The sequence below is a fragment of the Mobula hypostoma genome, chromosome 1, assembly GCF_963921235.1.
Source record: "Mobula hypostoma chromosome 1, sMobHyp1.1, whole genome shotgun sequence".
NCBI lineage: Eukaryota > Metazoa > Chordata > Chondrichthyes > Myliobatiformes > Myliobatidae > Mobula > Mobula hypostoma.
Window position 1 is genome coordinate 250738647 of NC_086097.1, and position 21983 is coordinate 250760629.

The 21983-nt window shown below is 43.9% G+C and overlaps 1 protein-coding gene across 1 annotated transcript in view; it reads right to left on the minus strand.

Annotated features, from left to right (window-relative positions):
• Positions 1-21983, minus strand: part of cdh17 (cadherin 17, LI cadherin (liver-intestine)) — a 168015-nt gene that overhangs the window by 119687 nt on the left and 26345 nt on the right. The window contains exon 2 of the mRNA XM_063067108.1: positions 18319-18388. Coding sequence (XP_062923178.1) covers positions 18319-18375 — 57 coding nt within the window. The 5' untranslated portion in view covers positions 18376-18388. The remainder of the gene's footprint in view (positions 1-18318; positions 18389-21983) is intronic.

The window sequence follows — 21983 nt, forward strand, 5'->3', positions numbered from 1 at the left end:
TAGAATGTACCTAGGTTTCATCTCCTAAGTTACAGAGAAAGGTTGAACAAGTTGGGTCTTTATTCTTTGGAGCGTAGAAGGTTGAGGGGGGACTTGATAGAGGTATTTAAAATTACGAGGGGGATAGATAGAGTTGACATGGATAGGTTTTTTCCATTGAGAGTGGGGGAGATTCAAACAAGAGGACAGGAGTTGAGAGTTAAAGGGCAAAAGTTTAGGGGTAACATGAGGGGGAACTTCTTTACTCAGAGAGTGGTAACTGTGTGAAACGAGCTTCCAGCAGAAGTGGTTGAGGCAGGTTTGATGTTGTCATTTAAAGTAAAATTGGATAGATATATGGACAGGAAAGGAATGGAGGGTTATGGGCTGAGTGCAGGTCAGTGGGACTAGGTGACAGTAAGAGTTCAGCATGGACTAGAAGCGCCGAGATGGCCTGTTTCTGTGCTGTAATTGTTATATGGTTATATGGTTTTATAAACTCAAGCTTAGTGAGTTACTGGGAGCAGGGACATAGAATTTGGTAGTTTTAGAATCTTGCCTGTAAGTGTTTTATACTTATAATTTATATCCAGTGCTCCTGACCGATTAGACCGATTAGATTCAGCGGACATTATGACAGCTCTACGCTTCAACATACCAGAAATAACCACTGGATGAATTCTGGAGTTGGGGCGGGGGGGGGGGCGGTGCAGTGGAAGAGAAAGATGGAGGGCAGACGCTCAGAGAGAGGTCCCTGTTTTAGCAATTTCTCAGTGCAGGGGATGTGATCATGTGCAGGTCTTCCCTCGGGACAGAGGTTTGAAAGTTATCAGTGAGAACAAGGAGTGATGAATGTGGTGTTGTGCTTCCGGCAAAAGCAATATAACAACATATACAGATCAGGAAATGAACATGTCGAAAAATGTACCAAACACAGAGCAGCAGGATGATTTCGCGGTGAGCAATAACTTTAATAATAAACTGCAAAATAACAAGCCACGAGGGGCCACAAAGTAAGAGAAACCCAATACTAAACAAAATCAGGCGACAAGGTAACTGAAGGCTAGGAGTAACTAGTTGAGGCTGACTGGCTCCATGAGTGAACAAGGATTGTGGATGAGAGATGGGTTTTAATAGGCTGCAGGTGATGAATTAAAAACAAGTGGCAGGTGTCTCATCATGTGAGTCCTGATGAAGGGTCTCGGCCCAAAATGTTGACTGTTTACTCTTTCCCACAGAAGTTATCTGGCCTGCTAAGTTCCTCCAGCATTTTGTGTGTGTTTGTTTGGATTTCTAGCATCTGCAGGATTTTCTGGTGTTTGTGACGGGTGACGCCTGTTAGTTGGGTGGAGACAAGGAGGAGCCGGCCTGTGCAGGCTTGACGGAATATCATGTGGCTCAGTTATCACAGCCTGAAGTGGAAATTATCCCGATTTCTTCAGATATCCTCCCACGCGTCTCTTATCACAACTGTACTTTGCCTTCTCACCACGCATAACCCAAAGCATCCAGTCACCAACAACGTGAATCTTTCAAGTCAGCAAGTTCAAAGTAACCTTACTATCAGGTACATATATGTCAGCATATACAATCCCGAGATTCGTTTTCTTGCAGGCATTCACAGTAGGTACAAAGAAACACAACAGAATAAATGAAAAACTGCACAGAAACACAAACAATGTGCAAAAAAACAACAGAATGTGCTAGTTGTTGTTAAAATTGTGTAGGACTGGTTTAGAGTGCTGTGTGCAGATTTGGTCACCTACCTACAGTAAAGCTGGAAATAAGGTTGAAAGAGTACAGAGGAAATTTACAAAGATGTTGCTGGGTCTGAAGGACCTGATTGAATAGGTTGGGTCTTTATTTTTTGGAATGTAGAAGATTGAGATGAGATTTAATAGAGGTATACAAAATTATGAGAGGTATAGATAGGGTAAATGCAAAAAGGCTTATTCCATTGCGGTTGGGTAGGACTACAACTAGAGATCATAGGTTAATGGTCAAAGGTGAAATGTTCAGGGGGAATACGAGGGGGAGCTTCTTCACTCAGAGAGTGCGGAATAAGGTGCCCGTAAAAATGGTGCACGCGAGCTGGATTTCAACATTTAAGAGAAGTTTGGATAGGTACGTGGACGATAGGGTACTGAGGGCTTTGGTCCTGGTGCAGGTCAATGGGAGTAGGCAGTTTAAATGTTTCGGCATGGACTAGATGGGCCAAAGGGCCTGTTTCTGTGCTGTAGTTTTCTATAACTCTATTACTAAGCACTACTAGAATAGTCCGAAAGTTCTTAACAATTGACAAATGAGTGTGCTTGACTACCCCCTTACCTCGGGTTTTGCCAACTTGAGCTGAAAATGCTAAAAATACAATAAAAATAATAATAATTTATTTATAGAGCACTTTCTGTACAGACGATGTAGTTCAAGTGCTTTACAATGGGATGAAGTGCAAATGTGAAAATAAAATAAAAGCTAAAAATAAACATGAAAAATACGATTAAAAAAAGGAAGGTGAAATACATAGATTTTGAGCTGGTCTTTAAAAGCGTCATTTGAGTCCGCATCCCTTATAGTATTGAACTGAATTGAATTGAATTAACTTTATTACTTACGTCCTTCAAATACATGAGGAGTAAAAATCTTTATGTTACATCTCCGTTCAAATGTGCAAAGTGCAATTGTACTAATTTATAATAGATAGTATGTACAACAGGACAGTCAATATAACTTAGAAATACAGTTACATCAGCATGAATTAATCAGTCTGATGGCCTGATGGAAGAAGCTGTCCTGGAGCCTGTTGGTCCTGGCTTTTATGCTGCGGTACCGTTCCCCAGATGGTAGCAGCTGGAATAGTTGTGGTTAAAGTGAAGCTGGCCCCCAGTGATTCTTCAGGCCCTTTTTACACACCTGTCCCTGTAAATGTCCTGAACAGTGGGAAGTTCACATCTACAGATGCACTAGACTGTCCGCACCACTCTCTGCAGAGTCCTGCAATTGAGGGAAGTACAGTTCCCATACCAGGCAGTGATGCAGCCAGTCAGGTATTGAGTTAGATATTGAGTTGCATAGTTTAGGAGCGTTGCCCAAAAAAGCTGACCCATCAATTATCTTTTGAAGGGAATTGTTTAAATTTAAGAGACTGGCGGAAGAAGACCTGACAGCTCGAGCAGGATTATAAAACGAAAATGATACTGTGATGTAGTCCGGTCCCAGAGCAGTAAGAGTTTTAAAAACAAGTAAGAGAACTTTAAAATCAATTCTAAAAGATACAGGAAGCCAATGCAGAGTAGCTAGGATGGGAGTGCGTGCTCCCTCATCCGGGTTTTGGTTAAAAGTCTAACAATTATGTCCTGAATAAGTTGGAGTTTGTCAAGAGCAGTAAAAAGTGTATTGTAGCAGTCTAGTCTATTCAAGTGGTCTGTCTAGTCTACCTAGTAATCATTGCCTTATATATTGTGAAGTTTGTTGCTTTGCAGCAGTATTACAGTACAAAGGCATAACCATGAGACCATAAGACATAGGAGCAGAAATAGGCCATTTGGCCCATCGACTCTGTCCTGCCATTCAGTCAGGGCTGACCCTTTTTGCCCCACTCCCTGGCCTTCTCCCCATAACCTTTGATGCCGTGTCCAATCAAAAACCTATCAAGCTCTGCCCAGATACACTCAACAACTTGGCCTGCACAGCTGCCTGTGGTAATAAATTCCACAAATTCACCACCACCTGGCTAACGAAATTTCTCCACATCTCTGTTTTGAATGGACATCCCTCTATCCTGAGGCTATGCCCTCTTGTCCTAAACTCCCCCACCATGGGAAGCATCCTTTCCAAATCTACCCTGTCTAGGCCTTTCAACATTCAAAAGATTTCAATGAGATCCCCCCCTCATCCTTCTGAATTCCAGCAAGTACAGACCCAGAGCTATCAAACATTCCTCATATGATAACTATTTCATTCCCAGAATCATCCTTGTGAAACTCCTCTGAATCCTCTCCAATACCAGCGCATCTTTTCTTAAAGGAGGAGCCCAAAACTATTCACAATAGTCAAGGTGAGGCCTCACCAGTGCCTTATAAAGCCTCAGCATCACATCCCTGCTCTTGTATTCTTGACCTCTTGAAATGAATGCTAACATGGCATTTGCCTTCCTCACCACTGACTCGACCTGCAAATTAACCTTCAGGGTGTTCTGCACAAGCACTCCCAAATCCCTTTGCATCTCAGATTTTTGGATTTTCTCCGCATTTAGAAAATAATCTGTACATTTATTTCTACTACCAAAGTGCATGACCATGCATTTTCCAACATTTTATTTCATTTGACACTTTCTTGCCTATTCTCCAAATCTGTCTAAGTCCTTCTGCAGCCTACCTGTTTCCTCAACACTACCTGCCCCTCTACCAATCTTCGTATCATCTACAAACTTGGCAACAAAACCATCTATTCCATCATCTAAGTCATTTACATACAGCATAAAAGGAAGAGGTCCCAACACCAGCCCTGAGGAACACCACTAGTCACTGGCAGCCAACCAGAAAAGGATTCTTTTATTCCCACTCGCTGCCTCCTGCCAACCAGCCAATGCTCTAACCATATTAGTAGCTTTCCTGTAACACCATGGGCTCTTAACTTGGTAAGCAGCCATGTGTGGCACCTTGTCAAAGGCCTTCTGAAAGTCCAAATATACAACATCCACTGCATCCCCTTTATCTATCCTACTTGTAATCTCCACAAAGAATCCCAACAGGTTTGTCAGGAAAGATTTTCCCTAAACGAAATCATTTTCATGTCCAACAGTCTCTAGAGTTCACAGAGAACGGTGCAAAGAACAAAAAAAAACATCCAGTGAGTGGCAGTTCTGTGGGTGAAAACACCTTGTTAATGAGAGAGGTCAGAGGAGAATGGCCAGACTGGTTCAGGCTGACAGGAAGGCAAGAATAACCACACGTTACAACAGTGGTGTACAGAAGACCAATTCTGAATGCACAACATGTCAAGCCTGGAAGTGGATGGGCCACAGCAGCAGAAGACCACACCGGGTTCCATTCCTGGACTTCATAAAGGAGCCACTGAGTGTACTTAACCCACATTGAACAGCAAACGTTCATATTGTTTAAGTTACCCACATTTATTCCACTGCTTATCTGTCTCAGGTTACCTGTTGCAGATAAACAGTTGTGCCTTTGATCCTCCTGGATTTGGCTATTCTAATGCAAGCTCGATCAGCATCCCGTTCCCACTGTATGTACACATCAGATTACCCGAAGTACGTCAGCTTGATTTCTGTCCTAACTTGTGCCAAGTCAAGTTTGACCTTCAGCCTTGTACTTGCTGAAATGATTAATGGTTAGGAAATCGTTCTGCTTTGAAATTTTCCATTCTTGTTTTCAAATCAAAAACTCTCTTTAGTTCTGTAATCTCCTTTGGCTCCACAGTCATCTGGGATGTACGTACTCCTTCAATCCAGATCATGGGAAATTTAGTTATTTTAGTGTTTTTTATCTGCTTAAAGATTGCTATATTTGTCACATGTACATTGAAACATGCGGCGAAATGTATCGTTTGCACCCAATCAAATCAGTGAGGATTGCACCCGGCAGCCCACAAGTGTCGCCACCCTTCTGGCGCCAACATAGCGTGCCCACAGCTCACTGGGCCCAACCATGTGTCTTTGGAAGGTGGGGGGAAACTGGAGTTCCCAAAGGAATCTGACGTCCCATCAGGGAGGAGGTACAGGAGCCTGAAGACACACATACATTGTTTTAGGAACAGCTGATTCACTTCAGCCAGCAGATTTCTGAACAGACAATGAATTGGTGTGGTCTCAAATATTTCTGGCCATTACAATTATTTGCTAACATGTTTTCTCTCCCTCTCTCCCTCTCTCTCTGAACTGAAGATGCTCCCAGAGTTAAGAACAAGAAATCATTGCTCTTTTTGATCTGTATAGTTAATAAAATTAATAACAACTGTAGTATGAAGTGATACATTTTTGTGGGAAGAATGAGAAGGAGTAACAAACTTATTGGGACCATCTGAAGGGAAGCTGGAACAGGGAGATCTATGAACATATATGTACTGTTGAAGGCTGTAGGCCAATTTGAGAAAATTATTGGAGAGATCCTTGGCTTGGAGAACATTGAGAGCATAAACAATTGAATTATGCTGAAAGAATTGCATATAAATCATTTATTTTATTTAGATTTATTCTACCCAAACTCAAGGGGTAGCCATGGTAATCCACATGGATTCCAGCTATGCCTGCCTCTTCATTGGCTATGTAGAACAGTCCACGTTCCAAATCTTCCCCGGTAATGATCCCCATCACTTCCTGCATTACATTGACAAATGCATTGGTGCTGCTTCATGCACCCTTGCTGAGGTCATCAATTTCATCAACTTGTATTGTGTACAGTTTTGATCACCTACCTACAGGAAAGATGTAAATAAGATTGAAATAATCGTCATCATTATGGGCCGTGTCATATGACGTGGGCGATCATGATCTTGACCATGATTGTTCTTGGCAAATTTTTCTACAGAAGTTCTTTGCAGTGTCTTCTGGGCAGTGTCTTTACAAGACTGGTGACCCCAGCCATTATCAATAATCTTCAGAAATTGTCTGCCTGGTGTCAGCGGACGCGTAACCAGGATGCTCATATGATCATCCGCGGCCTGCTCACATGGCTTCACATGACACTGATCAGAAGCGGGGAGGTGAGGGAGGGGGCTAAGCAGGTGCTACACCTTGCCCAAGGGTGACCTGCAGGCTAGTGGAGAGAAGGAGTGTAGAATCAGTACAAAGAAAATTTACGAGGATGTTGACGGGGCTTGAGGACCTGAGTCATGGGAAAGGTTGAATAGTTTAGGACATTATTCCCTGGAACGTAGGAGAATAAGGGGGAGAATTGATCGAGATATACAAGATTACGAGGGGTCCAGATGGGGTAAAGACAAGTAAGTTTTCTCCAGTATGTTTGGGAGAGACTAGAGGCAATGGGTTAAGGGGGAAAAGTGAACTGTTTAAGGGGAACATGAGGGAGAACGTCATCACTCAGAAGGTGGTGAGAGCATAGAACGAGATGCCAGTGGAAGCGCTGGGATGTGGGTCGATTTCAACGTTTAAGAGAAGTTAGAATAGTACATGGATGGTAGGGGTACGGAGAGTCACGGTCTATGTCTGGGTCAATGGAAATAGGCAGAATAACATTTTGGCATGGACTGGATAGACCAAAGGGTCTGTCTTTTAAATTTATTCATTTACATGATATGGGCACTGCTAACTAAGCCAGCAGTTATTGGCCATCCCCGATGTGTTTATGTGTTTTAGTACTCTGCCACTCTGTGACATTATAAACTACTCATAAAGTAAGAGCCAGATGGTGATGGCCCGGATGGGGTACCTGGCCAAGTACTAAAGACCTGTGCTGGCCAGCTGGGTAGAATGTTCACCAAGACCATCAACTCTCACTTCGGCAGACTGAGGTACCCAGCTGCTCCAAGCAGGTTTCAATTACACCGGTGCCTCGGGAGAATGTGGTAATCTGTCTGAATGACTGTCATCCAGTCACACTTACGTCCAAGGTGATGAAGTGTTTTGAGAGGTTGGTGATGAAACATGTCAGCTCCTGCCTGAGGAGCGACTTGGATCTGCTCCAATTTGCCTACCGGCTCAACAGGTCAACAGCAGATGCCATCTCACTGGCTCTTCACTCAATCCTGGAACATCTGAACAGCAAAGATGCCTACATCAGGGTACTCCTTATTGATTACAGCTCGGAATTCAACACTTTCATCCCCTCAAAACTAATCAATAAGCTCCAAGATCTGGGCCTCAGTAACTCCTTGTGCAGCTCGATCCTGGATTTCCTCACTTGCAGACCCCAGTCGGTTCAGATAGGCAACAATATCTCCCCCACAATCTCCATCAACACAGGCTGTGTACTTAGATACCTGCTCTAATCGCTTTGCACTTATGACTGTGAGGCTAAACACAACTCCAACGCCATATTTAAGTTTGCTGATGACACCGTTGCTGTGTGCTGAATGAATGGGGGTGATGAATCAGCATATGAGGAAGATTAGATATCTGGCTGAGTCATGTCACAGCAACAAGCTCTCACTCAATGTCAGCCCAATCAAAGAGTTGATTATTGACTTCACAAGGTGGAAACTGCAGCTCATGAGCCAGAGATAGTTGGCAACTTTAAATTCCTCAATGTTATAGGTTCTGAAGACCCATCCCGAGTCCGACATGACCCTACATTCTTACAAGTTTGCAAAGGTTTGCAATGTCATCTACAACTTTGATAAACTTCTACAGATGTGTAATGGAGAGTATATTGACTGGCCAACTAGTGGAATGGTACCGCAGCAACAACCTGGCACTCAATGTCAGTAAGACGAAAGAGCTGATTGTGAACTTCAGGAAGGGTGAGACAAAGGAACACATACCAATCCTCATAGAGGGATCAGAAGTGGAGAGAGTGAGCAGCTTCAAGTTCCTGGGCATCAAGATCTCAGAGGATCTAACCTGGTCCCAACATATTGATGTAGTTATAAAGAAGGCAAGACAGCAACTATACTTTATTAGGAGTTTGAAGAGATTTGGCATGTCAACAAATATACTCAAAAACTTCTATAGTTGTACGGTGGAGAGCATTCTGACAGGCTGCATCACTGTCTGGTATGGAGGGGCTACTGCACAGGACTGAAAGAAGCTGCAGAAGGTTGTAAATCTAGTCAGCTCCATCTTGGGCACTAGCCTACAAAACACCGAGGACATCTTCAGGGAGCGGTGTCTCAGAAAGGCAGCATCCATTATGAAGGACCTCCAGCACCCAGGGCATGCCCTTTTCCCACTGTTACCATCAGGTAGGAGATACAGAAGCCTGAAGGCACACACTCAGCGATTCAAGAACAGCTTCTTCCCCTCTGCCATCTGATTCCTAAATGGACTTTGAAACTTTGGACACAACCTCACTTTTTTAATATAGAGTATTTCTGTTTTTGCACATTTTTTAAGAAATCTATTCAATATATGTAATTGATTTACTTGTTTATTTATTATGTTTTATTTTATTTATTATTATTATTATTTTTTCTCTCTGCTAGATTATGTATTGCATTGAACTGCTGCTGCTAAGTTAACAAATTTCACGTCACATGCCAGTGATAATAAACCTGATTCGGATTCTGATTCTGGCTGCAATGTGGCCTGACATTAAACACCAATGTGCTGGAACGGAAAATCCAGCAAAAAGTAAGGAATGCAGCCTAGTCCATTACAGATAAAGCCCTCCCCACCATTGAGCACATCTATAAAGTACGCTGTCTCAGGAAAGTAGCATTCATCTTCATGAGCTCCCCACCATCCAAACCATGCTTCTTCTCACTGCTCCCATCAGGAAGGAGGTACAGGAGCCCCAAGACTCACACCATCAGGTTCAGGAGCAGTTATTACCCCTCAACCATCAGGCTTTTGAACCAGAGGGGATAACTTCACTCTCTCTTTCTCTCTCTGGCTATCCGTCTCATAGGATGATGATGGTTCCTTTCAGTCAGTTAGTGGGGTAACTACCCCACTCCTCAGAAAGGAAAAGCATGTGTGTGAGTGGATTTTAGGTGACTAGGGAGTTGCACGGGTCCAGACCCACCCTCTCGACATCCCCTCCCGGATCCAGCGGCATGGTGGGGTCCAAGACAGCTGGGGGAAGTTCTGTTGCAGTGAATGGCCAGACCAAGCTTCGATGCAAGGAATGCCCTTTCCGCGCTTCACGGCACGTGTTTGCTAGATGGCCATTGACCCTACAAGAGGGTTCATCCGCCCTTGACAGGTCTTGTTTTTTGTCCTGCAGGGTGTCTAGCCACCCTCCTCACCAGACAAGCCTGGTGGGGGAGTACTGGGCTACATGGTACCAGTAACACTCAGACGAGTGACCTGACCAGAAACTTCACTCACCCCATCGCTGAACTGATTCCAGAAACTTTGGACTCATTTTCAAGGACTCTTCAACTCGTGATCTCAATATTATTTATTTGTTTGGTTTCTTTTTTATATTTGCACATCTTGTTGTCTGCCTCTGTCTGTGTCTAGTTTTTCAGCGATTCTATTGTATTTCTTTGTTCTACTACAATTGCCCGCAAGCAAGTGTATCTCATTGTGACATGTAGGTACTTTGATAATAAATTTACTTTGAATTTTGGACCTTGTGCTCCTCACTAATTGCTAAAGGGAAATAAAATCACGTGAAAACATTAGTTGGCTATCACATTAGATATAAACGCATCACAGCAAGGCAGTTTATTATGTTCATGTGGATTCCTACAACGCAAACCCCCCCCGAGATAAATTCTGTTCCTGTGGGAACTCTGCAAGAGAAGTGAGAATGTTCTCAATAGATGCCAAACAAACATGTCCATTCTTGAAGAACGAGTTCCAGAAGGAATTAGCAAATTGCAAACGGCAGGGAATTGAAGAACCGGTATCTAAGTGTTAGCCTTAGCCCAGGGGGATGACTCCTATGTAACTGGCGTGCTGGTGCAATTGCATACACCATCACAGAGAGCATCCTCACGTCAGCTAGCGCCCCTGAGAATCTGCTGGGGTTCTCTATTGTGTCCGGTGATCACAATAAGGCCTCTTCTACATTGATGAAGCCCGTCGTAAATTGGGGGATCGCTTTGTCGAGCACCCCTGCTCCATCCGCCAAAAGCAGAACTTCCCAGTGGCCAAACATTTTAAATCCAATTGCCATTCTCGTTCCAACATGTCGGTCCATGGCCTCCTCTTGTGCCAAGATGAGGCCGCCCTCAGGATGGAGGAGCAATATCTGGGTAGCCTCTAACCTGATACCATGAATATGATTTCTCCTTCCAGTAAAACATTTTTCCCTCCCCCTCCCATCTTCTTCTATTTCCTACTCTGGCCTCCTACATCTTCTCACCTGCCTATCACCTCCCCCTGGGTCCCCTCCTCCTTCCCTTTCTCCTATGGTCCACTCTCCTCTCCTATCAGATTCCTTCCTCTCCAGCCCTTTACCTTTCCTAACCGCATATCTACACCTATCACTTTCTAGCTATCTTCCTTCCCCTCCCGCCCACCTTTTGATTCTGGCATCTTCCCCCTTCCTTTCCAGTCCTAAAACAAGGTCTCGGCCCAAAATGCTGACTGTTTATTCATTTCCATAGACGCTGCCTGGCCTGCTGAGTTCCTTCAGCATTTCGTGTGCGTTGCTCTGGATTTCCAGCATCTGCAGACCTTCTCGTGTTTGTCATCAGCCGTCACCATCTGGTTTGGTGCAGCATCCTCTTACAGTATACGAAAACTACAGCTCAGCAGAAGAGGTCGTTGTCTGCAGTCTACCATCACTGCAGGACGTGTATGTGTCCAGGGCACAGAAGTGGGCAGGAAAAATCATTGTGGGCACTACCCACCCTGCAAACTGCCTTTTCCAAAAGCTCCCTTCTGGAAAGTGCTGTAGGGCTATTAAAAAAAAACCACCTCAAGCATTTCTTCTCCCAGACAGTTAATTTGATCAACCATTCTAGTTAACCCACTCCTAGCCCCTCTACCTATTATCCCATGTGCCTAAGAAGATAGCAGCGCGCCGCGCATACGCAGTTCTCTGGTGAAAATGATATCGTATCCATTAAATAAAGGCCGTGGACAATTCTGATTTGATGGAGACGGATGTGAAAGCACAGAGGAACATCTGGAGAAATTTCTGAAACGCCGGTTCACTGCCGCTGTTACTGGGCGATCGAGAATCTTCCGGAGGGAAGGCCCCAAAATCCCCGGCTTTGCCTGCTGCTGGCGACCGAGGCTGAGGTCGAAATGTTCAGATAGAGATGGTGCTTGGTACTCGGTGTCGGAGGGCTGATCAGAGCTCGAAGTTTTCGGACGATTCAGAGTCGGACTGTGGTCGGGCATGGCAGGGAGAGTTTTCTTCCTTCTCCCGTCTGCGTGAGATGTGGGACACTCGAGAGACTTTGAACTGTTTTACTCTGCCATGGCCTGTTCTTCATCAAGTTATGGTATTGTTGCACTGTTGTAACTATATGTTATAATTATGTGGTTTTGTCAGTTTTTTCAGTCTTGGTCTGTCCTGTGTTTTGTGATATCACACCGGAGGAATATTGTATCATTTCTTAATGCATGCATTACTAAATAAACAATAAAAGAAGACTGCGTGTCCTCATAATCTAATCTAATCACTGCAGTGTAAACACTTTAAACCGCTTTTTATAATGCTGTTTACATTGTAAGTACATGCTGGCTATTATCAATGTATTCCTTATATACGTAAACGTATATGGTGAATAACGTTGATCCTTGAACACAGGACAGTGCAGGCCCTTTGATGCAGAATATTATGTCAACCTTTTAACCTACTGGAAGATCACTCTAACCCTTCCTTCCTAGAGGGTCTTCCATTGCCCTGTCATCCATGTGTCTATCTACAAGTTTCTTTAATGCCCTAATGTATCGAACTCTACCTTCACCCCTGGCAGGGTGTCCACGCACCCACCACTCTCTGTGTTCAAAGTCACTAAGTCATTTTTTTCATTACTGATATGGTGATATTGTGAATTTACAAGATTTGACAATTTTATCTTGCCTCAGTGCACAAGGATTCCCCAATCCCTTTGCAGCTCTGATTGTTCAATTTTCTTCCCATTCAGAAAACACGCTGCACCTTTATTCCACCTACCAAAGTGCATGACCATACACTCCCCTACACTACATTCCATCTGCAATTTTCAAAGCCGGACAACTATTCTCTCAAATTCGGTATTACAAGTTACCCAGTGAGTTATTTTGATTAGCACGGCATTCCTCGTGCGGGTGAGAATCCAACAGGAAGCATTTCCTACTGAAAATCCTCTACAGGTTCATCTCCCTACTTTCATAGTTGGTCTCATAAATAATAAAAAAGCCCTTTATCTGTGGTGGAATGAAAAGCAGACTGAATTAAATCCTTTTAATTTTTAAACTTGTCCTCACCTGTCCTCGGTTCTTGTGTGAGATTACTCATTGTAACCTTACTCAATAACCAAGTCATTGTGACTATTTTTTGAAAAAAAAGACATTTGTAAAAACAGGTTCATCAGGGTATTCCCCCCACCCCCACCGCACTTTCCCAATATGTGACATTTACTGGGAATGTTGCAGAGAAAGGGCCTAAAGCATTGCTGAGGATCCCTACGGCCCATCCCTCAATATCTCTGACCCACTACTGTCAAGAAGAATAGATAGATAGGCAGAATAGATAGAATAGTACAGCACAGTCCGGGCCCCTCAGCCCACGATGTTGTGCTGACCCTCAAACCCTGCCCCCCATATAAACCCCCACCTTAAATTCCTCCATATACCTGTCTAGCAGTCTCTTAAACTTCACGAGTGTATCTGCCTCCACCACTGACTCAGGCAGTGCATTCCACACACCAACCACTCTCTGAGTAAAAAACCCTTCTTCTAATATCCCCCTTGAACTTCCCACCCCTTACCTTAAAGCCAGGGGGTGAGGTTTTAAGGAGGTTCAGAAACATGAGAAATAGGACTGCCAGACCAGGTAACAACTTCTTCCCTGAGTCTATGAGGTCGTTGCATACCCTGCCATCACCGAAGTCTTGTCAGTCGGACAGTGAACTGTTTATGGTACTGTCTACCTGTGCCGTGTACTGCATACATTTTGAATTATATTTTATTAACTTGTTTTTCCCTCTAGGAAGACCACGATTGAGCTTCTGTGCCTCAATCACCCGGAAAGTCATGTTGCCCGGAGGCAGGGTCACCATGCCGAACAGGTCAAAGGGTAGAGGACAGATTCAGAGTGGTCCACCGGTCCACGGGGTTCAGGGTTTCAGCTCGGCCTAGCAACTCTGACTGGTAAAACAAAGTTGTTATAGAAACAGCAATGAAAAATCCTTCTACATCTGAGTGCAACGGTATTCCTGAGTCTCCACCTAGGACTTGCATGACTGAGAGTGGTGAAAATCAAGAGGAAGCTACTGACACAATAAAGGAAGCCCCGGGCATCACAAGGGATAGAGGACCTTCACAGGTGCCCTAAACAGCAGCAGCGTAACAGCACAACAAACAACTTATTTGTGGTAATATTTTGGTTTATGTGCTGTGTGTTATATACGTTTTGTGCTTCAGAGGAACGTTGTTTTGTTTGGATGCATACATACAGTCAGATGACAATTATCTTGAACTTAAAGTGGGTAGTGTGTCAGACACGGTGAGTGGCATTAATTAGTCAAACTGTCAATAAATTCTTAATAAATCCTCCAGTTAAAATATTATTTTAATAGGTAGTAAAATGTCTGTTGTTTATTGTCTTAAAGTCCAATTAACGGTGATATTTGTAATTTTGAAAAGAAAGTGGTGTCAAATTCTGGCAGGTGGTCAAGCAGAGAAGCCAACAGTTGGCTATTGTGTCAAATTATTTCCTCAGGCGAACTGTTTCCCAGTTGTTGCTCAACTGTAAACGAACAAAGAAACCTCTCTAAATTTAAATTCCTATTGAGCAATCAGCTCCTGGCTCCAAGCGGTGAAGGTGTGGTGAAAGGTAACTGGGTAAATATTTGCACAGGAGTATTTAACAACACACTAGGAAAAGAGGGTTGACGGTCTTACATTGCCAATGATATACTGAGAACATTAGAAGCTACAATTCCATTCAATAAAAAGATTGAATAAATTATAATAAATATAATGATTAATAATGGTCATCAACAAAATACTTCAAAGTTTAAAGTAAATTTATTATCAACGTACATATACTATATGTCATCATATTCTACCCTGTAGGCATTCACGGTAGATACAAAGAAGCACACATGACAAAGGCAGGCAAACAACCAGAGTGCAAAAGACTACAAACTGTGCGAATACAAAAATAATAATGATAAAAAATAACTGAGCAATAAATATCGAGAACATGGGTTGTTGGGTCCTTAAAGGTGAGTCTGTAGATTGTGGGGTCCGTTCAGTGTTGAAGGTGAGTAACGTTACCCCCACTGGCTGAGGGATAATATAGTCACTGTTCCTGAACCTGGCAGTGTGGGACTTGAGACCGAGGTCCTGTATCTCCTTCCTGATGGCAGCAGCAGGAAGAGTAACGCACACAAAATGAAAGAGGAACTCAGCAGCTCAGGCAACATCTACGGGGGGGGGGGGAGCAAGGAGTTGATGTTTCGAGCCAAAGCCTTCTATAAGGACCGGATTGGAAGAGGGCAGAAGCCAGAACAAGAAGGTGGAGGGGAGGGAAGGAGAACAGCCTGCAGGTTGCAAGACTCTGCGAGGACTGCAGAGAGGGTCATCAGAGTCTCCCTCCCACCCATCTGAGATCTCTTGTCACGGGCGCTGCGTACCCAGGACCCGTAGCATTGTTAGTGACCCCTCCGAGCGGTTCACCATCAGGCAGCAGGAACCGACAAGAACTCCAGCATTAGGACAGGAAGCATGTTAGGATAGGAAACAGCTTCTCCCCCCCCCCCCAGCGACATACACAAAATGCCGGAGGAACTCAGCCGGCCAGGCAATATCTATGGAAACGAGTAAACAGTCGACGTTTCGGGCCGAGGCCCTTCATCAGGGCTGGAAAAAAAGAATGAGAAATCAGAGTAAGAAGGTGGGGGCAAATACAAGGTGGTGGTAGGGGATAGCTGAAACCAGGAGAGGGAGAAGGGTGAAGAAAAGAGATGGAAAGTTAATTGGTGAAAGAGATAAAGAGCTGGAGAAGGGGGAATCTGATGAGAAAGCCATGGAAGAAGGGAAGGGGAAGGAGCACCAGAAGAAGGAGAGGGACAGGTAAGAAGAAGAGGTGGGAGACGGAGATAGGAATGAGGAATAGTGAAGTGGGGAGAGGGACAATCACCAGCAGTTCAAGATATCAATGTTCATGCCATCAGGTTGGAGGCTTCCCGAATGGAATATAAGGTGTTGTTCCTCCAGCCTGAGCGTGGCCACATTATGACAGTAGAGGAGGCCATGGACTGACGTGTCCAACGGGACTGGGTGGAATTGAAGCGGGCGGCCACTGGGAGATCCTGCTTTTTCTGGCAGAAGGAGTGTAGATGCTCAGCGAAGCGGTCTCCCAATCTGCGTCAGGTCTCACCAATCTACAGGAGGCCACACTGGGAACGTTGTACACAGTAGATGACCCCAACTGACTCACAAGTGAAGTGTCACCTCACCTGGAAGGACTGTTTGGAGCCTGAATGGTAGTGAGGGAGAAGGTGTAGGGGCAGGTGTAGCACTTGTTCTGCTTGCAAGGGTAAGGGCCAGGAGGGAGATCAGTAGGGAGGGATAAATGGACAAGGGAGTCGCGTAAGGAGCGATCCCTGCAGAAAGCAACAAGTGGGGGGGAGGGAAAGATGTGCTTGGTGGTGAGATCCTGTTGGAGATGACAGAAGTTACAGAGAATTATGTGTTGGACGCAGAGGTTAGTCAGGTGGTAGGTGAGGACAAGAGGAATCCTATACCTGGTAGTGTGGCGGGAAGATGGAGTGAGGGTAGGCGCGCTAGAGAGTGGTGAATCTGTGGAATTCTTTGCCACACACAGCTGTGGAGGCCAAGTCTTCATGTATATTTAAGGCAGAGGTTGATAGTTTCTTGATTAGTCAGGATGTGAAGGGATACAGGCAGAAAGCAGGAAATTGGAGCTGAGAGAAAATGGGGGAGCCCACTTGATGGGCCAAATGGCCTAATTCTACTCCTATATCTTATGGTCTTATGGAAATAGAAGAGATACGGGTGAGGGGAGCATTGATGGTGGAGGAAGGAAAGTCCCTTTCTTTGAAGAAAGAGGACTTCTCATTCACTCTGGAGTGAAAAGCCTCACCCTGAGGGTAGATGGGGAGGACATGGAGGAACTGAGAGAAGGGGATATCATTTTTACAAGAGACAAGGTGGGAAGAGGTATAGTTCAAGTAGCTGTGAGAATCAGTGGGTTTGTAAACGATATCTCCAAAAATGGAAACAGTGCAATCAAGGAAGGGGAGAGAGGTCTTGGAAATGGACCAGATAAGTTTGAGGGTAGGGTGGAAGTTGGGCGCAATGTTGATGAAGCTGACGAGCTCAGCACGGGGGCAGGAAGCAGCACCAATGCAGACATTGATGCAGCGTAGGAAAAGTTGGGGAGTGATGTCAGTGTAGGCTTGGAACATAGACTGTTCCACATAGCCGACAAAAAGGTAGGTGTATCTGGGACCCATGTGAATGCCCATAGCTGTACCTTTGGTTTCCTTCCCTCAGGCTGTGAGACTACTGAACTCCCCGTCACCACCGAGCTCTGCATCGCTAGCGTTTCAACTGTTTACTTTTTAACTTGTGTCATTAGTGTGCCCTTTGTTAAATGCCAATCTAGAACAGAGAATAGTACAGCACAGTACAGGCCCTTTGGCCCACAATGTTGTGCCAACCCTCAAACCCTGCCTCCCATATAACCCCCCCCCCACCTTAAATTCCTCCACATACCTGTCTAGTAGTCTCTTGAACTTTGCTAGTGTACCTTCCTCCACCACTGACTCAGGCAGTGCATTCCACACACCAACCACTCTCTGAGTAAACAAGCCTTCCTCTAATATCCCCCTTGAACTTCCCACCCCTTACCTTAAAACCATGACGTCTTGTATTGAGCAGTGATGCCCTGGGGAAAAGGCGCTGGCTATCCACTCTATCTATTCCTCTTATTATCTTGTACACCTCTATCATGTTTCCTCTCATCCTCCTTCTCTCCAAAGAGTAAAGCCCTAGCTCCCTTAATCTTCTGGAATATATTTTGTTACTTGTTAACTTATTTGTGGCAATATTACTTTATGCGTTGTGTGTGTGTGTTACATGGACTGTGTTGTGCAACTTGGTTTGGTAGAATGTTGTTTCATTTGGTGCTATACATGTGGACAGTTGAATGACAAAAAACTGGCCTGAACAAGCTAGAAGAGGATAGGTGAAGCCCGGGGGCGGGGAGGTGAGAGTGGAAGGATGGAGTAGGAAGCTGGGAGATGATAGGTAGAAGATGTCAAAGGATGAAGAAGAAATAATCTGACAGGAGAGGAGAGTAGACTGTGGGAGAGAGTGAAGGAGAAGGGGCATTGGGGAGGTGATGGGAAGATGAGGGGAAGAGATGGTGTGAGAGGGGAATGAGAGTGGAGAAAAGGAGAGACTATGGGGTGTTGCCCCTCCAACCAGAGAATGGCCTCAATGTAGCAGAAGAGGAGGTCAGGGACTGACAGGTCCAACTATAATTTAATATAAATTAATAATATTCTAATTTAATGTTACTATTAATTGTGAAGACAAATTTAAGATTTAAAAAAACTTACTAATGCAATAAGAATTAAAAGATGCTGGCCAATGTGCTGGTGACTGGATTTCCTCATGATCAACTAGTACCTGCGACAAAGACATAAAGAAAATGTAAGTCTTCTCAGAACACAAAAATGAGAGTCTATTAAGACGTCATCTCTATTTCACTGCAAGATTGTAAACCATTCCTGAATATATACAGTACTATACAGAAATCTAAGGCATGTGTGTGTGTGTGTGTGTGTGTGTGTGTGTGTGTGTGTGTATGTATATATATATATATATATATACACACACATATACATACACACATATAGATTAGATTAGATTAGATTCAACTTTATTGTCATTGTGCTGAGTACAGATACAAAGCCATGAAATGCAGTTAGCATCTAACCAGAAATGCAAAGAATAGTGTTATTTACAAAATAACTGCAAATAAAAAGTAAGTGCTACAGCACACAAATATAAAAGTACTGAGGCAGTACAATACGGGTGCAATACTGCTTAGCGCTGTGATGTGAGGTTCAGCAGGGTCACAGCCTCAGGGAAGAAGCTCTTCCTGTGCCTGCTGGTGCGGGAGCGGAGGCTCCTGTAGCGCCTACCGGATGGGAGGAGAGTAAAAAGTCCATGGTTAGAGTGAGATGCATCCTTGATAATGCTTTTCACCCTGTCCAGGCAGCGTTTGTGGTAGGTGTTCTCAATGGTGGACAATTGGATGCCCCCAGAAGATACGGTACATCATTAAAGACCCCTCACACCCTCTCCATGAACTGTTTGTTCTTCTGCCGTCAGGCAAACGTTACAGGAGCATCAAAACTAAAACCACAAGGCTGCTAAACAGCTTCCTCCCACAGGCAGTCAGACTGCGAAATAGCTGCTCTACCTGACTCTGCTTTGGACACTTTTAACTTGCACTGGACACTTATAACTGATTTTAACTGACATGTGGCTGTTGTGTTTTACTATTTATTGTTATGTTTATTATTTAGTGTTGCGTTTGTTATGTTATGATTGCACTGCTCCTGGGAAACACTGTCTCATTCTGCCCTGCAGAGCTGATGTACGGTTAGAGTGACAATAAAGTTTTTTGAATCTTGAATAATCCACTGGGCAGTTTTCACCACACACTGGAGTGCTTTGTGGTCCGATACATGACAATTGCCATACCACACTGAGATGCAGTTGGTGAGTATGCTCTCAATGGTACAGCGGTAAAAATGCATCAGTGTCCTGGGACAGAGGTGAGCTTTCTTGATGCTCCACAGGAAATAAAGGCACTGTTGGTCCTTCTTGATCAGGATGGAAGAGTTCAAGGACCAGGTGAGATCCTCGGAAATGTGGACACCAAGGAATTTGAAGCTTGATACACACTCCACTACAGCTCCGTTGATGTAGATGGGGATGTGAGTGTGGCTCCTAGCACGCCTGGAGTCCACAATGATCTCCTTGGTCTTCTGGGTGTTAAGGGCCAGGTTGTTGTCAGCACACCATGTGGCCAGTTGCTGGACCTCGTCCCTGTAGGCCATCTCGTCATCCCCTATATATATATACCTAAGACTTTTGCACAGTACTTAATGTATTTAAAAACGCAAACACGAGAAAATCTGCAGATGCTGGAAATTCAAGCAATACACACAAAATGCTGGTGGAACGCAGCAGGCCAGGCAGCATCTATAGGAAGAAGTACAGTCGACTGTTTAAATTAAATGCAGAAAATTTGATATTTCATATGCAAAGACCACAATTTATTGTGCAATCATAATTACTGTCAAAGATGAATTTGCAAACTGGGAGCAGACCACATAGCTCCAAAATACTTGCTTCAGTAAGATTATTCCTGATCTGATTACAACCTCGGCTCCAAATTCTCATAGAGTCATAGAACACTACAGCACAGAAAGCACGGGGGTGTGGAGGGGTAGAACATTAAATATACATTTAGCGGTATGATATTGGGAGGCCAGATAGAGTGGGTGTGTAAAGGATTTCTCCTGTAATGGCAAGTTTAAAACCTGAGGACATAGCCTCAGAATACAAGGACGGCCCTTTAGAACAGAGACGAGGGGAAATTTACTTATTTATTTTTTTTATTGAGATGAAGCTTGGAATAGGCCCCTCTGGGATTTTGAGCTCCGATTTAACCCTAACCTAATCACAAGACAATTTACAATGACTAATTAACCTTCTAACCGGTACACCTTTAGACTATGGGAGGAAATCGAGCACCCAGAGGAAACCGAAATATTCACGGGGAGAACATGCAAATTCCTAACAGACAGTGATGGGAAGTGAATCCATGTAAAGCATTGTGCAGTCCATGGAATTCATTGCCAAGGACAGCTGTGGAGGGCAAGTCATTGGTTATATTTAAAGCAGAGGTTGTTAGGTTCTTTGTTAGTAGGGAACCGAATGTTACAAGGGGAACGTAGTAGGATGAGTTTGAGAGGGAAAATAAATCAGTCATGATGGAATGACAGAGAAGATTCAATGGGCCGAATGGCCCAACTGTACTCCTGTGTCTTATGATCTAATTTGAAACTATGAAGAAGTTCTGTCACGTGACATTTAAGGAAGAGAGTTTCAAAGACTCTAAGGGCAATAAAGTTCCTGATCTGTGTCCTACAAGGTAATGTTGCAGCTCTACAAAACTCTGGTTAGACTATACCTGGTGTATAGTGTTCAGTTCTGGTCACCTCATTATAGGAAGGATGTGGAAGCTTTAGAGAGGGTGCAGCGGAGATTTACCAGGATGCTGCCTGGATCAGAGAACATGTCTTATGAGAATAGGTTGAGCAAGCTAGGGCTTTTTCTCTTTGAACTAAAGAGGATAAGAAGTGACTTGATAGATGTATAAAAGATAAGGGGAATAGATCAAGTGGACAGCAAGAGAATTTTTTCCCAGGGTAGAAATGGCTAATACCAGGGGAGTACCATTAAGGTACTTGGAGGAAAGTATATGTAGGGATGTCAGAGGTAGGTTTTTAACACAGAGTTGTGGGTGCTTGCAATGTGCTGCCAGGCGTGGTGGTAGAGGCAGATACATTGGGGATGTTTAAAAGACTCTTAGACACATGGATGATAGAAGAAATGGAGGGCTATGTAGGAGGGAAGGGTTAGATTGATCTTGGAGTAGTTTAAATGGTCGGCACATTATGTGGACCGAGGTGCCTGCACTGTGCTGTAATGTTCCACACACATTCAGTATTCTGTGTTCTCTGTTCCATGTTCTATCGTGTCCACACAAACCTTGTCAAGGCCCTTCTGGATCTTGTATATTTCAATCAAGTCACAGTTCATTCATCCCGGGCAGATAGAACCCAAGTCTATTTCAACTTTTCTCATAAGACAACCTATCCATTCCAGATATCAAAGTTCACAGTAAATGTATTATCAAAGTACATATTTGTCACCATAAAAACCCTGAGATTTGTTTATTTGTGGGCGTTCACAGTAAGTACAAAGAAACACAATAGAATCAATGAAAGACCACACATAAGGCAGACAAACAACCAGTGTGCAAAAGACAACAAACTTTGCAAATACAAAGAGAATAATAACAATAGTAATAAGTAACCAATAAATATTGAGAGCATGAGATGAAGATGTCCTTGAAAGTGAGTCCATAGGTTGTGGGAACAGTTCAGTGTTGGGATGAGTGAAAGTGAGTGAAGTTATCCCC